Source organism: Ranitomeya imitator, chromosome 2, assembly GCF_032444005.1.
Source record: "Ranitomeya imitator isolate aRanImi1 chromosome 2, aRanImi1.pri, whole genome shotgun sequence".
NCBI lineage: Eukaryota > Metazoa > Chordata > Amphibia > Anura > Dendrobatidae > Ranitomeya > Ranitomeya imitator.
The window spans coordinates 746,662,754-746,685,016 of NC_091283.1; the positions used below are offsets into that span (position 1 = coordinate 746,662,754).

General features: G+C 42.6%; 1 protein-coding gene across 1 annotated transcript in view; it reads left to right on the forward strand.

Moving 5' to 3' along the window:
- Nucleotides 1-18,489, forward strand: part of NDST2 (N-deacetylase and N-sulfotransferase 2) — a 219,272-nt gene extending 200,783 nt beyond the window's left edge. The window contains exons 10-14 of the mRNA XM_069753273.1: nucleotides 2-176; nucleotides 1,963-2,133; nucleotides 12,401-12,510; nucleotides 15,917-16,019; nucleotides 16,487-18,489. Coding sequence (XP_069609374.1) covers nucleotides 2-176; nucleotides 1,963-2,133; nucleotides 12,401-12,510; nucleotides 15,917-16,019; nucleotides 16,487-16,612 — 685 coding nt within the window. The 3' untranslated portion in view covers nucleotides 16,613-18,489. The remainder of the gene's footprint in view (nucleotide 1; nucleotides 177-1,962; nucleotides 2,134-12,400; nucleotides 12,511-15,916; nucleotides 16,020-16,486) is intronic.
- Nucleotides 18,490-22,263: the final 3,774 nt, after the last annotated feature.

Below are 22,263 nucleotides of genomic sequence, written 5' to 3' on the forward strand. Positions count from 1 at the left end.
GGTACATGGATTTTTTCCCTGTGCCCTCCAATGCCAGCACAGACTTCATGTTTGAGAAAAGTGCAAACTACTTTGACACAGAAGTGGTACCAAAGCGCGCAGCAGCTCTTCTGCCCAGAGCCAAGATTATTGTCATCTTGATTAATCCTGCCGATCGGGCATATTCTTGGTACCAGGTACTTACAGCAGTGAATGAAATCTAGACTTCTCATTTATAATTGCTGTATGGTAGTTGGATATAATGAGAATTTACTGGAAAGATTAATTGCTGACTTTATTTTAATCCACACTTCAGATAGCACACTGTACGACTCCAAGAATAAAGTTCACAGCATTTGCATATTAGTAACATATCCCAAACCATGACTTTAGTACACTGACGTCTGACCCCCTCAGACATACTAGGTATCATGTGTACAACCTGACTGTCCTCAATATGATGCACACCCAGCGCAGTAGTAGCTCATTCAGACATCCGTAGATCTTGGTCTGATCTCGGACCACTAATGTACTGGCTGGCCATGGCTCTTTCATATTTCGATGAGGCTGTCACTCTCGGATTGGGAGAGCCGTGACCAGTCCGTGCACTACAGTCAGAGGTCGGACAATCTGCATGAGCCTTTAGGCTGAAGTACAAGTCCAGGTTTGGCAGTGATGGTGCCATGTCAAGGCCGAGCCCAGACGTGAGAACAATTTATGTACAACATTATCCGTAGAAAGGAATCCAAGTTGTAGAGGCTGGTGATGAGGGTTATGTTGGATATTAGGGACACTATGGTTTATCTCTTTGTGGCCCCCGAAGTGTCTGGTATTTGTGGAGAGGTTCTTAAAAGTTAATAGTTGGGTGGCATGGTGGCTGCTGACGTTCCCACTCGTTATTGGCCTCAGTGACCAGTTTCTGGTTTCAGAGAAAGCTCATTATACTAAATCTACAACACGTTGGGCCTGGGGTTGTCTGCAGGGCTTCAGCTAATCTGCCTTATTGATTTACCTATTCCTGGTCATCATTTCTGGACGCAGACAAAGTTAATTGCTTTTCCTGGCCGTCCACAAGAGCAATATTGTGTTCTGTGACTAGCAGCCACTGCCTGGGGGAAATGCTTAATCTAAATATGTTTCTCCTTCCCCCTGTCTAATCTTAGAAACGCGATGACACTTATGAAGTCCATTCGAGTGCCGCTTCTCACTTATAATAACCGGCTCACTTTCTAGTTACCTGCAGAAAAGGATAATTAAAATGGGGCTGTCACAAATGATCATACAGACAAATACTATCTATGCCCTTTACTTCAGAGACTAAAAGTGTAAGGAGACAACTTTCTCCCTGATCCTTTCATTAAAATAGATTACGCTAGAAATCTCCCAGATCTGCCACTCTCCTGGATAGGGATGGCTGTTCCCCTGGCACCTGGACTTTACAGGAATAGCTCCATAATAAAGGCTTGTATAGGATTATAAAAACATTTTTGCATTTGTCTTAAATCGGCACCACACTGGTCCTCAGGTTGTGCCTGGTATTGCACCTCAATCCTAATCTTTTGAATTTCACGGAGCTGCAATACCAGACACCTATTGACATTGTGGTGCCATTTCTGGTTGAGAGCAGCCATTTATTTTCAATAACTTTGGTGACTTGAAATTTCTGTAATGTTAAATTAATTATACCTTCAGTATAGAATAAACGAGCGATTAATGATATGGAGATGGCTGCTTTTTAGCCTGTTGGACAGGATCAGCAATGTCTGCAGAGCGGGGTCATAAAGCCTATTTAGAATCGAAGCAGTCGGGATTATATTTATTAAAGTGACATGATTAATTCCTTTATAGCATATTACCTAGATTTATGTTGAGCTGGATTTAAGAGTTTGTGAAGAATTTTCTTGTCCTAAATAAGAGTGCTACAAAGTGAATAAGAGGTGTGTTCTGTTTTGTTTTTAATTTATTTTTTTTCTCTTTCTTTAGCACCAGCGAGCACACAGTGATCCAGTGGCAACAAACTACACCTTTGCTCAAGTGATAATGGCTGGTTTACATGCTCCACAAGAACTGCGAAACCTCCAGAGCCGCTGTTTGGTACCCGGTTGGTACGCTACTCACCTGGAGAGGTGGCTGACCTACTACCCAACCAGCCAGGTGAGTGCGACAGCAAAGTTCTGTGCTTCATTCAGGAGTATTTAGGCTAATAATATAATTAATTGGCATGTGTAGTCCAACGGGAAATAAAGTGATTCTCATTTGTTACTGTTCATTAGGTAATGTGTAAAGAAGCTAGCCCTCAGTGATTAGGCAGATTACTAGTACCCGCCATATAGGCCCCTCGGCCATGACAGCCGTAAGCCCCATTGCCGCATGGATAGGGCTTTCTCTTTATTAAACCCGCTGAACGAATCTCTTTCAGCCAGGCCATTTCTGTGCAGGGAAACCGGAAAAGTCCCAATGGTGCAGTATCCACTTTTTTCTGGAGCTTGCCCAAAATGAGAAAGTAGGTGATCACAAACAGAACAATGAAGAATAAGTAATATATTAATCAAACAGTGACACAATCACAAAACGATGCACCATATAAATATGGGATAGATCTAAAAAGGCAAGTACGTGGACAAATATAATAGTTCATAAATCTCCCTGATGCAGATTATTTAATATTAAAGTCTTATTTGTATGAAGACACTGGCACTAACAAAAATAGAAAGGTATTAATTAAGAATATCAATCAAGGGGCATGGCTTGGATGGACATGTAGAAGGACACATGTAGTAACTGCTCCTGCAAGATCCTTGTTAAAATCCGATTTGCTTGCGAAGTGCAGGTGCTTTGGAGAGCTGGAAAGACGAGACTGTGGTGGCCGAATCCTCCGGTACAGACACATACCGTACATCTCCCGTCATGACAAGACAAGACAAAAGCTTAAACCTCTGCACAGGCAGAGAACATTCAGCAAGATGCCCTTCCCCCTGGAAAAACAACTGAGGAGTAATGGGGAGTGTGTGGAACAATATGCTATAGGACCCCCAGGAGTGAAGTCTCAAGACAACCAAGCCCCTCAGCTAGCTCTCTGTGTCACAGAGGGGGAGTAATGGGGAGATGGAGCAGGGAGATAAGCCAGCTCCTCTGACTACTACCACCCCCATCATTCACCTCACTAGTAAGAATGCAGTGCCTGATAACCTTAAAATTGAGGAAGCAGAACCAATAATAATATAATAAGAATAATCTTTATTTATATAGCGCCAACATATTCCGCAGCGCTTTACAGCTTAACAGTTTCAAACACAACAGTCTAAGAAGTCTCGTTTCTCCTTGCAGAGAGTGACATGATAAGCATGTCGAGGTGAGGAGACTTAAAGCCGCAATGCTCCTCTGGGAAATATGCAAATTGTCTCTTCAGAGAGGAAGAGGACTAGAACTCTAGTGCCACCTATTGGAAGTAGCAATACTAACAGTCAATGTCGACTCTTTAACGAGTCGTGCAATATGACTTAGGATAAAAGCCAAATCAGTATCTCAATTCGCAGAGACGGTGTTTCGGGCTGTTGGCCCTCATCAGTGCGAAACATGAGAACTGATTTGGCTAGGTGAGAGGCTCTGGACTGGGGTCTAAGGGGTATCGTTTCTCCTTATGGAGAGTGACATACCAGCTGGCTTGTCAAGGTAAGGAGGCTTATTATTTCATGGAACATTCGGGGACTAGGGGAACCTAACAAAAGATGTGCCATCCTTAAAAACCTCAAAGGGTTTAATTACGCAGTGGTGTGCTTACAAGAACCACATTTGATACCAGAAAATGCTCAATCCCTAACCAAACCCTGGAGGGGCTCTGCCTTTCTCTCCACATTCAGCTCGTATCCCAGAGGAGTTAGCATATTAATATATCGAAACTTAGCATTCACTTGTGAAAAATCTTTGATAGACTCAGAAGGAAGATTTATCGGTTTAGTGTGCCTTTTGTTTAGGGCACAGATTTATATAGAGGCAGTGTACATGTCGCTCCCTTCTTCAATGAAAGTTATACCAATGATACTCCCTTTTCTATCTGAATATCCGTCTACCCCGTTGATTGTTATTGGAGGTGTTAAAGGGAACCTGTCGCCCCGAAAATCGCGGGTGAGGTAATCCCACCGGCATCAGGGGCTTATCTGCAGCATTCTGTAATGCTGTAGATAAGCCCCCGATGTTACCTGAAAAAGGAGAAAAAGACGTTAGATTATACTCACCCAGGGGCGGTCCCGCTGCTGGTCAGGTCGGATGGGCGTCTCCGGTCCGCTGCGGCGCCTCCTATCTTCTTTCCATGACGTCCTCTTCTGATCTTCAGCCACGGCTCCGGCGCAGGCGTACTTTGCTCTGGCCTCTTGAGGGCAGAGGATAGTACTGCAGTGCGCAGGCGCCGGAAAGGTCAGAGGCCCGGCGCCTGCGCACTGCAGTACTTTGTCTGCCCTCAAGAGGCCAGAGCAAAGAACGCCTGCGCCGGAGCCGTGGCTGAAGATCAGAAGAGGACGTCATGGAAAGAAGATAGGAGGCGCCGCAGCGGACCGGAGATGTCCATCCGACCTGACCAGCAGCGGGACCGTCCCTGGGTGAGTATAATCTAACGTCTTTTTCTCCTTTTTCAGGTAACATCGGGGGCTTATATACAGCATTACAGAATGCTGCAGATAAGCCCCTGATGCCGGTGGGATTACCTCACCCGCGATTTTCGGGGTGACAGGTTCCCTTTAATACTTACTTTAAAGCTACTTTAGAAAGATATTGTGGGGTATGGATGGGGGATGAAACAACGCTAGACCATGTGATGCGGGAACTGCTATGGGTTGATATTTAGCGCAGCAAATTTCCACTGGTGCGTTAATACTGTTGTTTTTTAGTCTTCACATTCCTCTTTGTCAAGAGTAGATCTTGCCCTGGGAAGATCCTGCTACTTTGGATTGCTAAAGTAGAATATCTCACGAGGCAGTTACCTGATCATTCCCCATTAGTGGTTTTTAATATTCTCCTTCACGTTAATTTGCTGGGTGAGGTGTGGAAGTTCAATCCTTATGCAATGAAAGCCTACCTGAGAGATATATTAAGAGATTTCCCATATCAAATCTAAAAGCTGATCCCTCAGTCAAACTCTACAGCGCAGTGTAGATAAACTGGAACAATGTTATGTGGGTACACCCTCTTTGTCCCACAAAGATAAATGGGTGGAGGCACAAAAATACCTTTAAAAAAAAAAAAATCTCCTTAAGCAAGCAGAATATAAAAGATTTTTTCACTGAACAAAGCTTTTACAATCGGGGAAAATGCCGGTTATTTTCTAGCCACAATGGCTGGAGCACAGGAGAGTTCCTCCATTATTTCTGCAATTAAAACTTGGATTGATGGCTACCGACTCAGAAGCTATTTTAAAAACTTTCTAAAACACCTGAAGAAATTGATGGTTACATTAACGATCTGCAACTGCCTCAGTTATCGGATGAACAGAGGGGGACCTTAGATCTACCCCTCTCGGCAAAGAAATGGGTTTAGTGATACTGTCTAAGCTACTGGAGATGTTTCAGGAGGCATTCAGAGTGGTGACATTACTAGATTCCATGTGTGAGGCAGCATTAGTTCTCTTCCCAAAACCAGGGAAAGATCCAACATGTACAGACTCATATAGGCCCATTTTATTATTGTCAGTGGTTATAAAAAATTCTAGCCAAGACACTTAGTTTGAGACTTCTTAAAGTCATAACACATTTGGTACATGGAGACCAGACGGGATTCATGCCCATGAAATCGACTTCAATAAACCTGAGATGTGTATATATTAACCTTGAGATGCAGCCCCTAAATGTGGGAGAAAGGGTGGTGCTCTCACTTGACGCGGCAAAGGCTTTCAACAGCGTTGAGTTGGAGTGCCTTTGGCCGGTTATGAGGGCCATGGGCTTTTGAACATCCTTCCTCTCATGAATTAAACTGTTATACTCTAATCCAGTGTTCCCCAACTCCGGTCCTCAAGAGCCACCAACAGGTCATGTTTTCAGGACTTCCTTAGTATTGCACTGGGCGATAATTGCATCACCTGGACAGGCAAGCATTCAATCACCTGTGCAATACTAAGGAAATCCTGAAAACATGACCTGTTGGTGGCTCTTGAGGACCGGAGTTGGGGAACACTGCTCTAATCCTAGATCTAAAATCGGGGCTAATGGCTCCTTGTCAAACTCCCTTAATTATGTAGGGGGACTAGACAAGGGTGTCCCTTCTCTCCCTCCCTTACGATTTGCCTTAGCTATAGAGCCACTTGCTGTTAAATTGCTAGCTATTCGAGCGATAAAAGGCTTTATCTACAGTACAGTGGAGCAAAAAGTTGCGTTGTATGCTGACGACCTTCTCATGATACTTGGGGATACTGCTATACCCTGGTAAACACCATTGCAATTGTAAACAAATTTGAAGATAATTCGGGGCTTCGAATCAACTGGGTTAAGTCTATATTAATGCCGGTAGATTAATTATGTTAAAACTCTAAAAATAAACATGCTTGAGAGTGGGATGGTAATTTAAATATTTAGGAATTTATTAATCTGTTAATATTAGAGCCTTTGTCTCAGATTCTGGTCCCCTTGTACGAAAGTTTCAACAAAAAATCAATACCTGGTGCAAGATACCCTTATCGGTGATTGGGCGAGCGAACCTGGTTGAGATGATACTGATGCCCCAACTGCTTAATATTATCCACAACACACCAGTATGGCTTCCATTGAAACATTTTTACAAATTTCAGGCTATGTTTAGGGACAAGATTTGGAAAAAGAGGAATGCTCGGATTAAATATGACAGGTTACAAAGGGATAAAAAGGAGGGGGGTCTTGCTGCACCAAATCCATGGTTGTATTTCAACAGCTCAAATTACTGCAGGGTAATATTGTGACCATGCTACAGGACCATACAGACAGTATCTCTATTATCCCCTTTTTGTAGGTGGGCTACCAAAGGAGGCAGCAAAAGAAGCTTCCAACGGTTCTCCTTATGATAAAGACATGGGAAAAAGTTAAGCAGTTGTTGGACATAGATGGGTATACACAGTTAACCCCAATGTGTCAAAACCCTAGACTTCCAGAGATGTATAGATTAGAGGGCCTGGAGAAAAGCTGGTCTGGCTACTATTGCCCAACTCCAGATAAGTGGGGTGTTTAAAAGTTTCCAACAGCTAAAAGAGGAATTTCTTCTGCCAAATAACTATTTCTTCCAAAATCTCCAAATACGACATGCTTGGCTTAAACAAGACAAAATCAAAAAGCTTAAAATAGATAATCATTTACAGTTATATGAAAAAGTTTGGGCACCCCTATTAATCTTAAGCTTAATGTTTTATAAAAATTGTTTTTTTGTAACAGCTATTTCAGTTTCATATATCTAATAACTGTTGGACACAGTAATGTTTCTGCCTTGAAATGAGGTTTATTGTACTAACAGAAAATGTGCAATCTGCATTCAAACAAAATTTGACAGGTGCATAAGTATGGGCACCCCACCAGAAAAGTGACATTAATATTTAGTAGATCCTACTTTTGCAAAAATAACAGCCTCTAGTCACTTCCTGTACCTTTTGAGATCCTGGATGAAGGTATTTTTGACCATTCCTCTTTTTTTTTTTTATCAGATAGATTTTTATTATCCGCAAAGAATAAACAATCAGAATAATTCTCATGGCAATGTTTCATTAAACATTTACAGATAACTTTTTCCCCCCGACTCAGAGCCCCCCCACCCCGCCCAACCCCAGAGACCTCAGCCAGAGCCACCCCACTTCCCATCATCATACAAACATTTGAATAAACATCCGTTATATTTCCATTGAATACTAGGTTCCCTAAATTCTCATTTATCATCCTAATTCAAGTCCATCCACGGTTGCCACAGCTTGTGGAAGATGTCCAGCTTATTCCTTTTGGTGTGGATACTTTTCTCCAAAGTAAGTATATGCTCCGCTTGCTTAAGAAAGTCTTTTCTTGTTGGAGGTTCCTCTCTAATCCAAAATTTGGCGATCAATTTCCTAGCAATGAATAACAATCGTGCAATAGCTATTTTAAACATGTTGTCCGTAACAATTTCCTCCACATATCCCAATATGCAAGTCAGTGGAACCCTAGGGACAGAACATCCATACACCAGTTCAATACGATTTAAAACAGACCATTCCTCTTTACAAAACAATTCCAGTTCAGTTAAGTTTGATGGTCACCGAGCATGGACAGCCCTCTTCAAATGATCCCACTGATGTTCAATGATATTCAGGTCTGGGGACTGGGATGGCCATTCCAGAACAGTGTAATTGTTCGTCAGCATGAATGCCTTAGTACATTTGGAGCGGTGTTTTGGGTCATTGTCTTGCTGAAAGATCCATCCCCCGCGTAACTTCAACTTTGTCACTGATTCATGAACATTATTGTCAAGAATCTGCTGAGACTGAGAGGAATCCATGCGTCCCTCAACTTTAACAAGATTCCCGGTGCCAGCATTGGCCACACAGCCCCAAAGCATGATGGAACCTCCACCAAATTTTACTGTGGGTAGCAAGTGTTTTTCTTGGAATGCTGTGTTTTTTGGCCGCCATGCATAACGCCTTTTTGTATGACCAAACAACTCAATCTTGGTTTCATCAGTCCACAGGAGCTTCTTCCAAAGGGAAATTGGCTTCTCCAAATGTGCTTTTGCATACCTCAGCCGACTCTGTTTGTGGCGTGCTTGCAGAAACGGCTTCTTTCGCATCACTCTCCCATACAGCTTCTCCTTGTGCAAAGTGCGTTTTATAGTTGACCGATGCACAGTGACATCATCTGCAGCAAGTTGATGCTGCAGCTCTCTGGAGGTGGTCTGAGGATTGTCCTTGACTGATCTCACCATTCTTCTTCTCTGCCTTTCTGCTGTTTTTCTTGGCCTGCCACTTCTGGCCTTAACAAGAACTGTACCTGTGTTCTTCCATTTCCTTACTATGTTCCTCACAGTGGAAATTGACAGGTTAAATCTCTGAGACAGCTTTTTGTATCCTTCCCCTGAACAACTATGTTGAATAATCTTTGTTTTCAGATCATTAGACAGTTGTTTTGAGGAGCCCATGATGTCAATCTTCAGAGGAGATTCAAACAGGAGAACAACTTGCAAATGGCCACTTCAAGTAGCTTTTCTCATGATTGCATACACCTGGCTATGAAGTTCAAAGCTCAATGAGGTTAGAAAACCAAAAAAAGTGCTTTAGTAAGTCAGTAAAAAGTAGGTAGAAGTATTTAAAACAAGAAAATGATAAGGGTGCCCATACTTATGCACCTGTCAAATTTTGTTTGAATGCAGATTGCACATTTTCTGTTAGTACAATAAACCTCATTTCAAGGCAGAAACATTACTGTGTCCAACAGTTATTAGATACTAGATAGCAGCCCGATTCTAAAGAATCGGGAGTCTAGAATCCATATATACTTTATTTATTCAAATGTAAGATTAATACAATTAATAAATAATAGTAAGAAAGAACAAAAATAATAGGCAGTATATGGAGAAAACACCAAACAAAAGTTCAAAATTGGTGTGAAAATGTCACTGAACCACTTCACAACTAAATATATATAGTTTTGGTAAATGGTATTATCATTTTTTTGACGAAATTCGGCAGGAGCTTGAAGAGCAACGTCACTGGGCCCGCCTCCACGCAGTAGAAACTTGCTGTGAGGTAAAAATTCAAAAATCACACCAAAATGGCGGGCGGAGTGTGTCACAGTACGGCACGTTTCTGATTGGTCGCTCGCAGCAGGCGGCAACCAATCAGACACTGGACACTGTTGACGTCACTTATCTCCGGACATTAGCTCCGGACAAAGCCACGGACAAAGCCACGGAAGTTGGCACAAATTGCAGGAAGTAGTATTCTAGGCAATTATATATTAGATATGAAACTGAAATAGCTGTTGCAAAAAACAAACAAACAATTTTTATAAAACATTAAGCTTAAGATTAATAGGGGTGCCCAAACTTTTTCATATAACTGTACTCTTCTCTATGGTTACAAACCAAAGCCATATTAAAGGAGCCATCTCTAGATTCTACAGAATACTACAAGAACAATTTATTTCAAAACATCCGTTAAGCCTTAGGCTGCTTTCACACATCAGGTTTTTTGTTTGTCAGAGTCCGTCTAATGTTTCAAAAAACGGATCCGTTGGAAATAGTGTAAAAACTGATGCAACGGAAGAGAGAGAGAGAGACGGAAAATCTGCAAGAATTCAATGGAAAATGCTTGGAAAACTGGAATCGGAGGCCACATTCATGTTGTCATATGTCCATTTCACGCGTTTTTGGTCGGATGAAACGTCTGGCCATCAGGTGCAATCCGGCACTAATACAACTCTATGAGAAAAAAAACGGATCCGGCTAAGAAAAAAAGAATCTTTTTTTTTTTTTTTTTCAAAACTTGCCGGATTGTGCCTGAAGCAAAAAACCTGATGTGTGAAAGTAGCCTTAAAGAAAAATGGAAGAAAGATATTTGTATAATTGATCCTGATTGAGACATAATAATGTCTTCAGTCCCACAGCTGTCTACTAGCAAAGCCCAGAGATTGTCACAGTTACACCTATTACACTGGGTAAATACAACTCCTAAATTTCTCCATAAATTAGGAGTGACAGCAAGTGATATATGCCCAAGATGTGGGATGGGTACCGTTGATATTTTACACATGTTTTGGGTGTGCTGCTCGATTTTGTCATTACTAGGTTCTATATCTGGTTACATTTTTCACTTTTAAATCGGGTATGCTTTGGAATGTTACATCAAATATATAACAACCCAAGTTACACAGGAGTGATATGGGTCTATGGGAAATACAGGTGCTTCTCACAAAATTAGAATATCATCAAAAAGTTAATTTATTTCAGTTCTTCAATGCAAAAAGTGAAACTCATATATTATATAGAGTCATTGACAGAGTGATCTATTTCAAGTGTTTATTTCTGTTAATGTTGATGATTATGGCTTACAGCCAATGAAAACCCAATAGTCATTATCTCAGTAAATTGGAATACTTTATAACACCAGCTTGAAAAATGATTTTAAAATCTGAAATGTTGGCCTACTGAAATGTATGTTCAGTAAATGCACTCAATACTTGGTCCAGGCTCCTTTTGCATCAATTACTGCATCAATGTGGCGTGGCATGGAGGTGATCAGCCTGTGGCACTGCTGAGTTGTTATGGAAGCCCAGGTTGCTTTGATAACAGCCTTCAGCTCATCTGCATTGTGGTGTCTCTCCTCTTCCTCTTGACAATTCCCCATAGATTCTCTGAGGGGTTAGGATCTGGCCAATCGAGCACAGTGATACTGGTGTTTTTAAACCAGGTATTGGTACTTTTTTCAGTGTGGACATGTGCCAAGTCCTGCTGGAGAATGAAATTTCCATCTCCAAAATGCTTGTCGACAGAAGGAAGCATGAAGTGCTCTAAAATTTCCTGGTAGACGGCTGCACTGACTTTGGTCTTGATAAAACACAGTGGATCTACACCAGCAAATGACATGGCTCCCAAACTATCACTGATTGTGGAAACTTCACACTAGACCTCAAGCAGTTTGGATTGTGGCCTCTCTACTCTTCCTCCAGACTCGGGGACCTTGATTTCCAAATGAAATGCAAAATTTACTTTCAGCTGAAAACAACACTTTGGACCACTGAACAACAGTCTGGTTCTTTTTTTCCTTAGCCCAGGTAAGATGCTTCTGGCGTTGTCTATTGGTCATGAGTGGCTTGTCACAAGGAATGCAACACTTGTAGCCCATGTCCTGGATATGTCTGTGTGTGGTGACTCTTGAAGCAATGACTCCAGCAGCAGTCCACTCCTTGTGAGGGACCTTTTTAAACGCCTAGGAAGCCTTTCCAGGTGTTTTTTGTTAATTATTCTAATTTACTGAGATAACGACTTTTGAGTTTTCATTGGCTGTTATCATCAACATTAACAGAAATAAACACTGTATGTAATGACTCTGTAATGATTTTCACTTTTCGTATTGAAGAACTGAAATAAATTAACTTTTTTGATATTCTAATTTTGTGAGAAGCACCTGTAGATGTGATCACATCATGGAACTCTAGAGTACAACAATCTGCTCCCACGTTTCTATGTACATTTTCATTGTCTTTGTATTGATAATGTGATAACTAATGTATGTGTAATAAATGTTGAAAAATATTGAAGCCTCTTTAAATTTTGTACCAATATGTATTAAACTGTACCAGTAAGTTCTAAAAGGAACAAAGGGTGGGAGGGAGGTTTCTATAGTAATTTGTGTAAAGACATTGCTAACTTCTGCCCCTCCTATTTATCCCCCAACCTGTTACAAAATTGCGCGCAGCATTCCACAGTGATGTTATTGTTTTCTTTTAACCAGCTTCACATAGTTGATGGCCAGGAATTGCGAAACAACCCATCTGCAGCTATGGATGGTGTCCAGAAGTTCTTAGGAGTGACACCACATTTCAATTACACACAGACTCTTAAGTAAGTTTCAATGTCTGGATCAAGAAATAATGGAACAAGTTGCAATTCTTTAGTACTTACCGTATATCAAGCAAGGAAGATGTATAACCAGGTGTATGGCCACCCTAGTCAGATTGGGCTTGTTTTAGAATTTGCTCATACATGTGACGGTCGTGAGTATAGTAATGTAAAAGACAACTCTTCTGCAATTCTTATGGAAGGGTTATTATAGGCAGTGCTATTCCCAGCATCAAGGGTTGCACATTACTCCTCTCAGGTTCATGTTGCATTGATGCTAGTATTCATATGTAAACACATTAGTCCGTCCACTTCCTACATAATTCACCTCTTTCATTCAGTCACTTGGCTTCACAAGGAAGATTTTGTTCTTTCAGAATTTTTTTTTGAAAGGAGAATTTGTTTCTGTATTAGGTATCTGACCAGTGCTGTAAATATGAAATGTGTGTGCCTTCTTAATATACACTCCTCAACACAAAGGAAAAGTCATGCAATTATGGAGGGAGGTATACATATTAGGAGGGGTATACATAATAAAAACAAGTACAGTAATCTTAAACGATACAAGTCACGACTGGTACAGGAGGAGAGAGGACCCTGCACGCAAGGGCTCACAATCTACAAGGGATGGGTGAGAATACAGTAGGTGAGGGTAGAGCTGGTCGTGCAGCGGTTTGGTCGATTTGGTGGTTACTGCAGGTTGTAGGCTTCTCGGAAGAGGTAGGTCTTCAGGTTCTTTTTGAAGGTTTCCATGGTAGGCAAGAGTCTGATATGTTGTGGTAGGGAGTTCCAGAGTAGGGGTGATACGTGGGAGAAATCTTGCATGCGATGGTGGGAAGAGGAGATAAGAGGGGAGTAGAGAAGGAGATCTTGTGAGGATCAGAGGTTGCGTGCAGGTAACTACCGGGAGACGAGGTCACAGATGTATGGAGGACACAGGTTGTGGATGGCTTTGTATGTCATGGTTAAGGTTTTGAACTTTAGTCTTTGGGTAATGGGGAGCCAGTGCAGGGAGTGACAGAGGGCAGAGGCCAGGGAATAGTGAGGTGGATTAGTCGGGCAGCAGAGTTGAGAATAGATTGGAGGGGTGCGAGATTGTTCGAGGGGAGGCCACAGAGCAGGAGGTTGCAGTAGTCAAGGCGGGAGATGATGAGGGCATGGACTAGGGTTTTTGCAGATTCTTAGTTAAGGAATGTACAGATCCTGGAAATATTTTAGAGTGAAAGTCGGCATGAAGTGGAAAGGGCTTGGATATGTGATTTGAAGTTTCGAGGCAGCGAGCTTGTGGGACTGGGGAGAGTGAGCAGCCATTTACGTTAATGGATAGGTGTGATGGGGGAAAGATAATTAATTCTGTTTTGTCCATGTTAAGTTTTAGAAGTCTAGCGGAAAAGATGGATGAAATAGCAGACAGACATTGTGGGATTTTGGTTAATAGGCAGGTGATATCTGGTCCAGAGATGCATATCTGTGTGTCATCAGCATATACTGTAGATGATACTGAAAGCCGTGAGATTCTATGAGCTGTCTGAGGCATAAAAGGAGAAGAGCAGGGGCCCTAGAACTGAACCTTGCGGGACTCCAACTGATGTGGGCGAGGTGAGGAGGTGGTGTGTCAGTGATGCCAAGAGATGAGAGGGTCTGTAATAGTAGGGGAATGGTCCACTGTGTCAGAGGCTGGGGGACAGAGGAGAGAATTGAAAGTGTTGAATAACTATTTACGGTTGTGAGACAGGGAGGATATGATAAATGAGAAGTAGCTTTGTTTGCTGCAGCTAGTGTGGCCTTGAAAATAGTGAGGGACTGTTTGAATGCGATGAAGTGCTCTTTGGAGTGGAATATGCAAATTATAAAAAAATTGTAACAATTGTAATTGAGAAATATTCACGCTGAATGCACTTGGCAAATCATCAAGATCCACTACTGGCAGCTGACTTTGCAATTGCCAACCAATTATATCGCAGAAGTGCTCAATGGGAGACAAGTCCTGAGATGCTGCAGGTCGTGAAGGCCATGTGGCTACTCACAGTTGAACAAGCAATATGTGGCCTAGAGTTGTATTTAAAAATGGCTCCTGGGACACTTTGGAGAAGTGGTCTTTGGTCAGCCGTCTATCTTGATGATTTGTCCAATTGCGTTCAGCATGGCAGAACATTCCTTAGACTACCATTAATAAACTCATTAATAGCAGGCAAAGTGTTAGTGCAGGGATTTTTGTGTGTGGCCCTCATACTCTTTAATGAATATATCGAGATGTTTTGAAAATTTTGTTTCCATTTTCAGCATTTCTATTAACATGTCTGTCCATCCTGTGATTTCTCTAATTCCACGACATTTCCTTCTTATTGTTACAATTTCAATATGTAAAGAGTGTATATCTGGCACTGTAAGGGTATGTTTCCATGTGGCGTATTACATCAGGATTTGCTGCGGATTGGACACTGCGTACAGCCGCAGCGTCCAGATGTTACTGCATAGTGGAGGGGATTTTATGAAATCCCGTCTCCACTATGTGCGCACGGCCGCATCCGACGGCCCTGCGTATCCGGACATGCGTCGCGTCTTTCCAGACCGCAGCATATCTATTTATCTTTGAACACATGCGCTCCGTCTCCGCAAGATAAATAACCCAGTCTATGGATGGAATGTGGTTATTCCGCATGTGTTCAATGAACACATGTGGAATCACCGCACGTACAAAGGGAGACGGCGCTTTGGGCGGAGCGGGGTATCCGCTGCGTCTAAAGCGCAACCATTAAGTCACGTGGAAACGCACCCTAAATGTGAAATGGCTACTTTCATACCCAATGTGTTTTTGCGCTTTTTCACAGCAGACACCTGTTGGTAACTGCTATGAATGGCACTAGCTCAAATTGCAGTTGTTTAACCTTTTATGACGCTGTGGTGAAAAGTGAACTTGACATCAAAGTGGTTAAACGGAGGGTGGGGCCCTCTTTCACCCCCACTAAGCATCCAGATTTCTATGTGTGCCTTTGCCTGTTGCCCCTAAGTGCCTATTTGCATACACATTTGACTCGGTCATGTATCCTTGTGATCTGTATGGGAAAATAAGTGTAAGTTGTTGCAAGACATCTTGGGTGCCTGATTATTTCACATGAGGAAAAAAATTTAGATGGATCGGGCACTTGGTTTCCACATACTTCTGCCTGACGTCTTCCGTTTGTGGACTGTCAAGAGGCCCTCATAGAAATTAGATGGGTGGCCGGACCCACTATGGGTTGAGCTGATATTAATCTATTTTGTGTATCTAGCTTGATATTTTTGAATTTACTACTTGGCTTATTATTCGCATATTCACCACTCGTGCATATTATACGTGTAGTATTTATGTCTGGTTACACAGAACCAGAGTGGGTGAGTACTGTACACTAACAATCATATCTTATAGGTATGATGAAGCAAAAGGATTTTGGTGTCCAGTGATAGATAATGGGAAAACCAAATGCCTTGGAAAAAGCAAAGGTCGCAGATACCCAGAAATGGAGCCTTCGGTAAGTAGGGCCACAATGTATGAGAGACGCCAGTTAATGTCTAACATGGCTGAAGTACTGGGGTTCTGGTAATCTTTTCTGTAATGTCTGTGACATTTATTTGCATGTTGTTGGGGAGGTGTGGTAAGAGCGAGCAGGGAGCAAAAAAAAAATCATTACAGGGTAATGTTAGGCTAGAAACACTGATTATTTCTGCTGATCAGAGAAGGCTCCTGGGTTGATCATGACACCTGTCTTGAAAATCTAGGATTTACGAAGACTAAATTCTGATGTCCATAAAACATGATCAGAGTACAGATGTCCAGGACAACTGAGGGTCTCCTGACCTGAACTCAATTAACCTAAATATAAATATGAAGCGGAATTCTGATCAGAACCACTGCCGGTCTAGTACGAATTTGTAGGATAAATCTTGAAAATTTGGCAATGAGAGCTCCTGTAACACTTTATTTATTTATTTTTTTTAGTCCCGGAGTTACCTTGCAGACCTTTATCGGGAAAACAATATAGAACTATCCAAGTTCCTGAACAGACTGGGGCAACCACTGCCGACATGGCTCCGAGAAGAACTCCAGAATTCCAGTAGAAGCTGAGTTTGGTCTCCATAATGGGGGAGCATTCAATGCAAAACAAATTGGCCACTCTTGCCAATACCAGTGACCATTTCTTCTGTGTATGTCATCTTCAGCACTACAGCTGTTCATCGTTCCTTGTGAACGGACTAAGTTCTCATTGCTGTGGAATATGGAGCTCTTGTACTGCAGTGATTATCAGCACTGACCTGACCATGACCTTGCCTCCTGGAACTGAACAAGCAATGGTTAGAAATGCTGCTCATGTGTGAAAGTATTAGCCATTTACATAACAAGATTTTCTGCCCTAAGAAATGGAATCGCTCAATGCTTAGTCCATACAGGCCACAAACCGAGGGGCATTAGTGGACCCAGTGAGGTTATGAATTATGTGACTTAATCTCACTTAAAGAATCCATTCAGTGATATTCATAACTTATAAGTGAAGATAACATTCTCTTATGGCAATTTCTGGCTGAAAGGTTCCTTCAAGCTGTGGAAAAAAGCATTTGTCTATTTTCTCCCATTGTACATGTGAAAAATGACAGAAATCGAATAGTTATCTCTGTAGTATTTCTTCATGGGCCGTTTTGGTTTTCCTCTAGGGGACTGACATTAATCATATACTTACAGGAAGCCTTATCTTGCTGCGGTTTCCAGAGGAAGCCTACAATCAGGTCTTCTTGCATACTTGGTTTTCCCCTTATTCCTTACTGGTAGTGATCATGAATTTTATTAGGCCGTGTCATTGCAAAAACATGGGCTCAAAGGTTCCACTTTGTCTTGTTCAACAGGAAACTAAGACAGCAACTCAGCCTTTATGCCCCCTTTAGAGGAGTTGAAGTGCAGAAACTAATGGTCTGGATTGAGCAGAATAGTAATTTTCTGAAAATCTGATTACTGTCTACTAGCTGTATATCTGAGTGTATTATTTTTCACACTGGGCTGTGCATTTATAAGAACAGCAGATCTGTATTTGTCAGGTAAGCGTTACAGATTTCAGTATTAACTCCATACATTACATGTAAATAGATGCATATAGTACATGACTTCCAGTTATGTGCTACGGAAACGATTATTGGATCAGGCTATAAGGCTATTGGGCTGCTGTAAGGGTCAATCAAATGGAGAATGCTACAATTTCCAGCATGCCCAGAAGTGAAGAATTCTTGTTGGACTCTCTCAAAATAGCTGCTAGGAATGCCCAGGTTCTTCCCTTCACCTAGTCATTGGAGGGCAGTGCAAGCTCTTCTGACCTTGAACCCGATGAATTGTAGGCAATAACGAAATTTGCCGCAGCTCAAGGTTTTGCACAATTAACATTCCATGCAATGTTAAAAATTCCTTGGATTGGATCGAATTAGAATGGAACGCAACGGTTCACTTTTTACTGGTAAGGTGTGAACCTTCCCATGTGGTTAGTAGGACTTTGTTCTTTTCATGTGAGTTTTTAATAGTCTGTCATTCCACAGCGATACCCTGTGTTTTAAAGTTCAGCTCTACACAATATTGTGTTGTCTTAACAGAATGTGAGGGGAGGGAGAGTAGATGGATACGGGGCATTCCTACACAAGCTTCTTAAGTTAATCTGTAGGTATTGTGTATTTTGTAAAATGGTCCATTTACTCTTGTATGTTGAAATGTAAATAGTATGCAATATAGTATTTTATGCCATGTACCTTTTTTTCAGCTGGTTAGAAAACTGTACAACCAAATGCTTAAACACACGAAAAAAAGATACATGTGGTATTTTGTCAACAAGCCCTCTGTCCCCCTACTGCACTGGACCCTCATGTATTGTGTCATTCACATTGAATGATGATAATGGAGAAATTTTTGGCTCTCGTAGCTGAACACATTGAAATAAAAAGCTAGAAGTAGCATTCGTGGATTCACTATATGTTTTCTTGTGGTTATTTTACTGATTTAATAATCTGATTTACACAAGACACTTGTTTTTTTTAACTTCAGCTTTGAATACATGAAAATTGTCCAATAGGCACCCTTCAGTTTGAGATGGATTTTTAACCATTTAGGTTATATAATTTACGTGTTCTGAAAGCCACGTCTCTTGGCTGAAAAATCTTAAATGACTTGCCCACTACTTGGACAACCCCTGCTCAATCACCATGTTTCCCCCTTATAAAATAACAGCTCTACTCTCCTCCAGGACTGGCGGCTTTACAACAGTGTTGGCACTGGCGCTCCCAGGGCTCTTGTGACAACAATGCCATGTGATCCCTGGGACTAATTAGTGGTCGCTTCACTCTCCCCTCCTTTGGCTTTAACTGATATCTAAAGGAAACGAGGGCTGCGGCTGACCTCTCACTTTCTCTGGATGTTTGATTTGTCCTGAGAGGAGAGTGAAATGGCAGTTGATTGGGTGCAACGATTGACAATAAATAAATCATAGTAAGGTTAACCGTAGAGCATGAACATGCAAAAAAACTTAAAATGACCAATTTTATTGAGTGTATAAGATAAAAACAACGGATTTAAAAAATGATCCGAAAAAAATAAACCTTGATCCACACCCTAAAGTGGTCGCATCTCTGCAGCTGTCCCTCTGTCGCCCTAAGAGTCCCTATAGTGGAACTAGCGAGAGAACAACATTCATACCTCATATGTAGTGTAGCCTAATAGCTACACAGAGAAGTGCAAAACGAGGAAATAAAGGGCAGATAGCAAACTGTTTTTTTTTTTTTTTTTGCAAATCAACAATTACATAGTAAAATAGTTAGTAAGGCCGAAAAAAGACATTTGTCCATCCAGTTCAGCCTATATTCCATCATAATAAATCCCCAGATCTACGTCCTTCTACAGAACCTAATAATTGTATGATACAATATTGTTCTGCTCCAGGAAGACATCCAGGCCTCTCTTGAACCCCTCGACTGAGTTCGCCATCACCACCTCCTCAGGCAAGCAATTCCAGATTCTCACTGCCCTAACAGTAAAGAATCCTCTTCTATGTTGGTGGAAAAACCTTCTCTCCTCCAGACGCAAAGAATGCCCCCTTGTGCCCGTCACCTTCCTTGGTATAAACAGATCCTCAGCGAGATATTTGTATTGTCCCCTTATATACTTATACATGGTTATTAGATCGCCCCTCAGTCGTCTTTTTTCTAGACTAAATAATCCTAATTTCGCTAATCTATCTGGGTATTGTAGATCTCCCATCCCCTTTATTAATTTTGTTGCCCTCCTTTGTACTCTCTCTAGTTCCATTATATCCTTCCTGAGCACCGGTGCCCAAAACTGGACACAGTACTCCATGTGCGGTCTAACTAGGGATTTGTACAGAGGCAGTATAATGCTCTCATCATGTGTATCCAGACCTCTTTTAATGCATCCCATGATCCTGTTTGCCTTGGCAGCTGCTGCCTGGCACTGGCTGCTCCAGGTAAGTTTATCATTAACTAGGATCCCCAAGTCCTAGTTAATTAAGCAATTGATGCTGTGCCTAAAGGTACCTTCACACTGAGCGACGCTGCAGCAATACTGACAACGATGTTGATCGCTACAGACAGCTCTCCAGCGACCAACGATCCCGAGGTCCCCGGGTAACCAAAGTAAACATCGGGTTACTAAGCGCAGGGCCGCGCTTAGTAACCCGATGTATACCCTGGTTACCAGCGTAAACGTTAAAAAAAACAAACACTACATACTTACATTCCGCTGTCTGTCCTCCGGCGCTCTGCTTTCCTCTGCACTGTCAGCGCCGGTCAGCCGGAAAGCAGAGCGGTGACGTCACCGCTCTGCTTTCCGGCTGGCCGGCGCTGACACAGGATGCAGGAGGAGTGCAGAGAAGCAGAGCGCCGGGGACAGACAGCTGAAGGTAAGTATGTAGTGTTTGTTTTTTTAACGTTTACGTTGGTAACCAGGGTAAACATCGGGTTACTAAGCGCGGCCCTGCGCTTAGTAAAACGATGTTTACCCTGGTTACCAGTGAAGACATCGCTGGATCGGTGTCACACACGCCGATCCAGCGATGTCAGCGGGAGATCCAGCGACGAAATAAAGTTCTGCACTTTCTTCAGCGACCAACGACATCACAGCAGGATCCTGATCGCAGCTGCGTGTCAAACTGAACGATATCGCTAGCCAGGACGCTGCAACGTCACGGATCGCTAGCGATATCGTTCAGTGTGAAGGTACCTTTACTCTAAGGTCACTGCACCTTAATGAAGGAGGTGTTGAAGGATAGAAAAAAATGTATTGCGGCTTAAAGGGACACTGTCACCTGAATTTAGAGGGAACAATCTTCAGCCATGGAGGCGGGGTTTTTGGGTGTTTGATTCACCCTTTCCTTACCCGCTGGCTGCATGCTGGCTGCAATATTGGATTGAAGTTCATTCTCTGTCCTCCATAGTACACGCCTGCGCAAGGCAAGATTGCCTGGTGCAGGCATGTACTACGGAGGACAGAGAATGAACGTCAATCCAATATTGCAGCCAGCATGCAGCCAGCGGGTAAGGAAAGGGTGAATTAAACACCCCAAAACCCCGCCTCCATGGCTGAAGATTGTTCCCTCCAAATTCAGGTGACAGTGTCCCGTTAAGTTAAACATCTGGTTAAATGATTGCACAGGGCTAAGTCTTACCGTTACAGTTATATGAAAAAGTTTGGGCACCCCTATTAATCTTAAGCTTAATGTTTTATAATAATTGTTTTTTTTTCCTATCGCCATGACAGCACCCCAACGAGAGAGGGGATCCGCCCACCTTCCGGACAGGAACCTACAGGATTTAAAGGGGCGGTCCCCCTCACCACTCCAGTTTGGGTTCCTGTCCGGACGGCGGGAGCCTGCAGGAATGAACTCACCCGGGTCCACCATGCCTCTGCGCGGTATCGTAAGGAACGGCAGAATCAGGGGCTCGGAAGTGTCGGGGGTGTCCTGCATGCAGACCCCCCCTCATCTGGCCATACGGAGTGCGTCCCAGGAGTCGGGCAGTGCCGTCCTGGTCCGCAGTTGAGCGCTGGTGAACCCGGAAGTAGTTCTTACACTTCCGGGGTAAGCAGGGGGAGGAGCGCTGCAGCGTTATGAAAAGAGCGGCGGCTGTGGAATGAAGTGTGCAGCAATGTCCTCAGTAGGGGACGCCGAGCACCCTCAGGGAGAGGGACCGGAGCAGCGCAGCAAGAGCGGTAGCGGCTGCTCAAGAAGCAGCAGCAGCGTGGGACGGGGGCAGCAGCGTGCGAGCGCCCCAGCGTCACATTTGGATCCTACTCCTCCAGAACCGGTATTCACAGAATCAGCCTTAGGCCGGGGACACACACAACGTATAAAAAAACGGACCGTTTTTGATGGACGAGAATCGCACAAATGTTACCAAAACATTGATCCGTGTGCAGTGCGAGGATGCGATTTTCTCGCATCAAATGATCCGTGTGACATCCGTATGGCATCCGTACTGCGTGTTTTTATCGCAGGCTTGCAAAACCAACATACAGCTATACAAGGGATCCATGTGACAAAAAAAAAAATATATACTGTCTATATATATACTGTATATATATCAGTAGACACATATATGTATATATATTAATATTTCATCCTGCGCGATATAGCAGAAAGCCGGTAATTCAATTACCGACTTCTGCTTTCTCCTTCCTAAAACCCGACATGATATGAGACCTGGTTTACATACAGTAAACCATGTCTTCTCCCCATT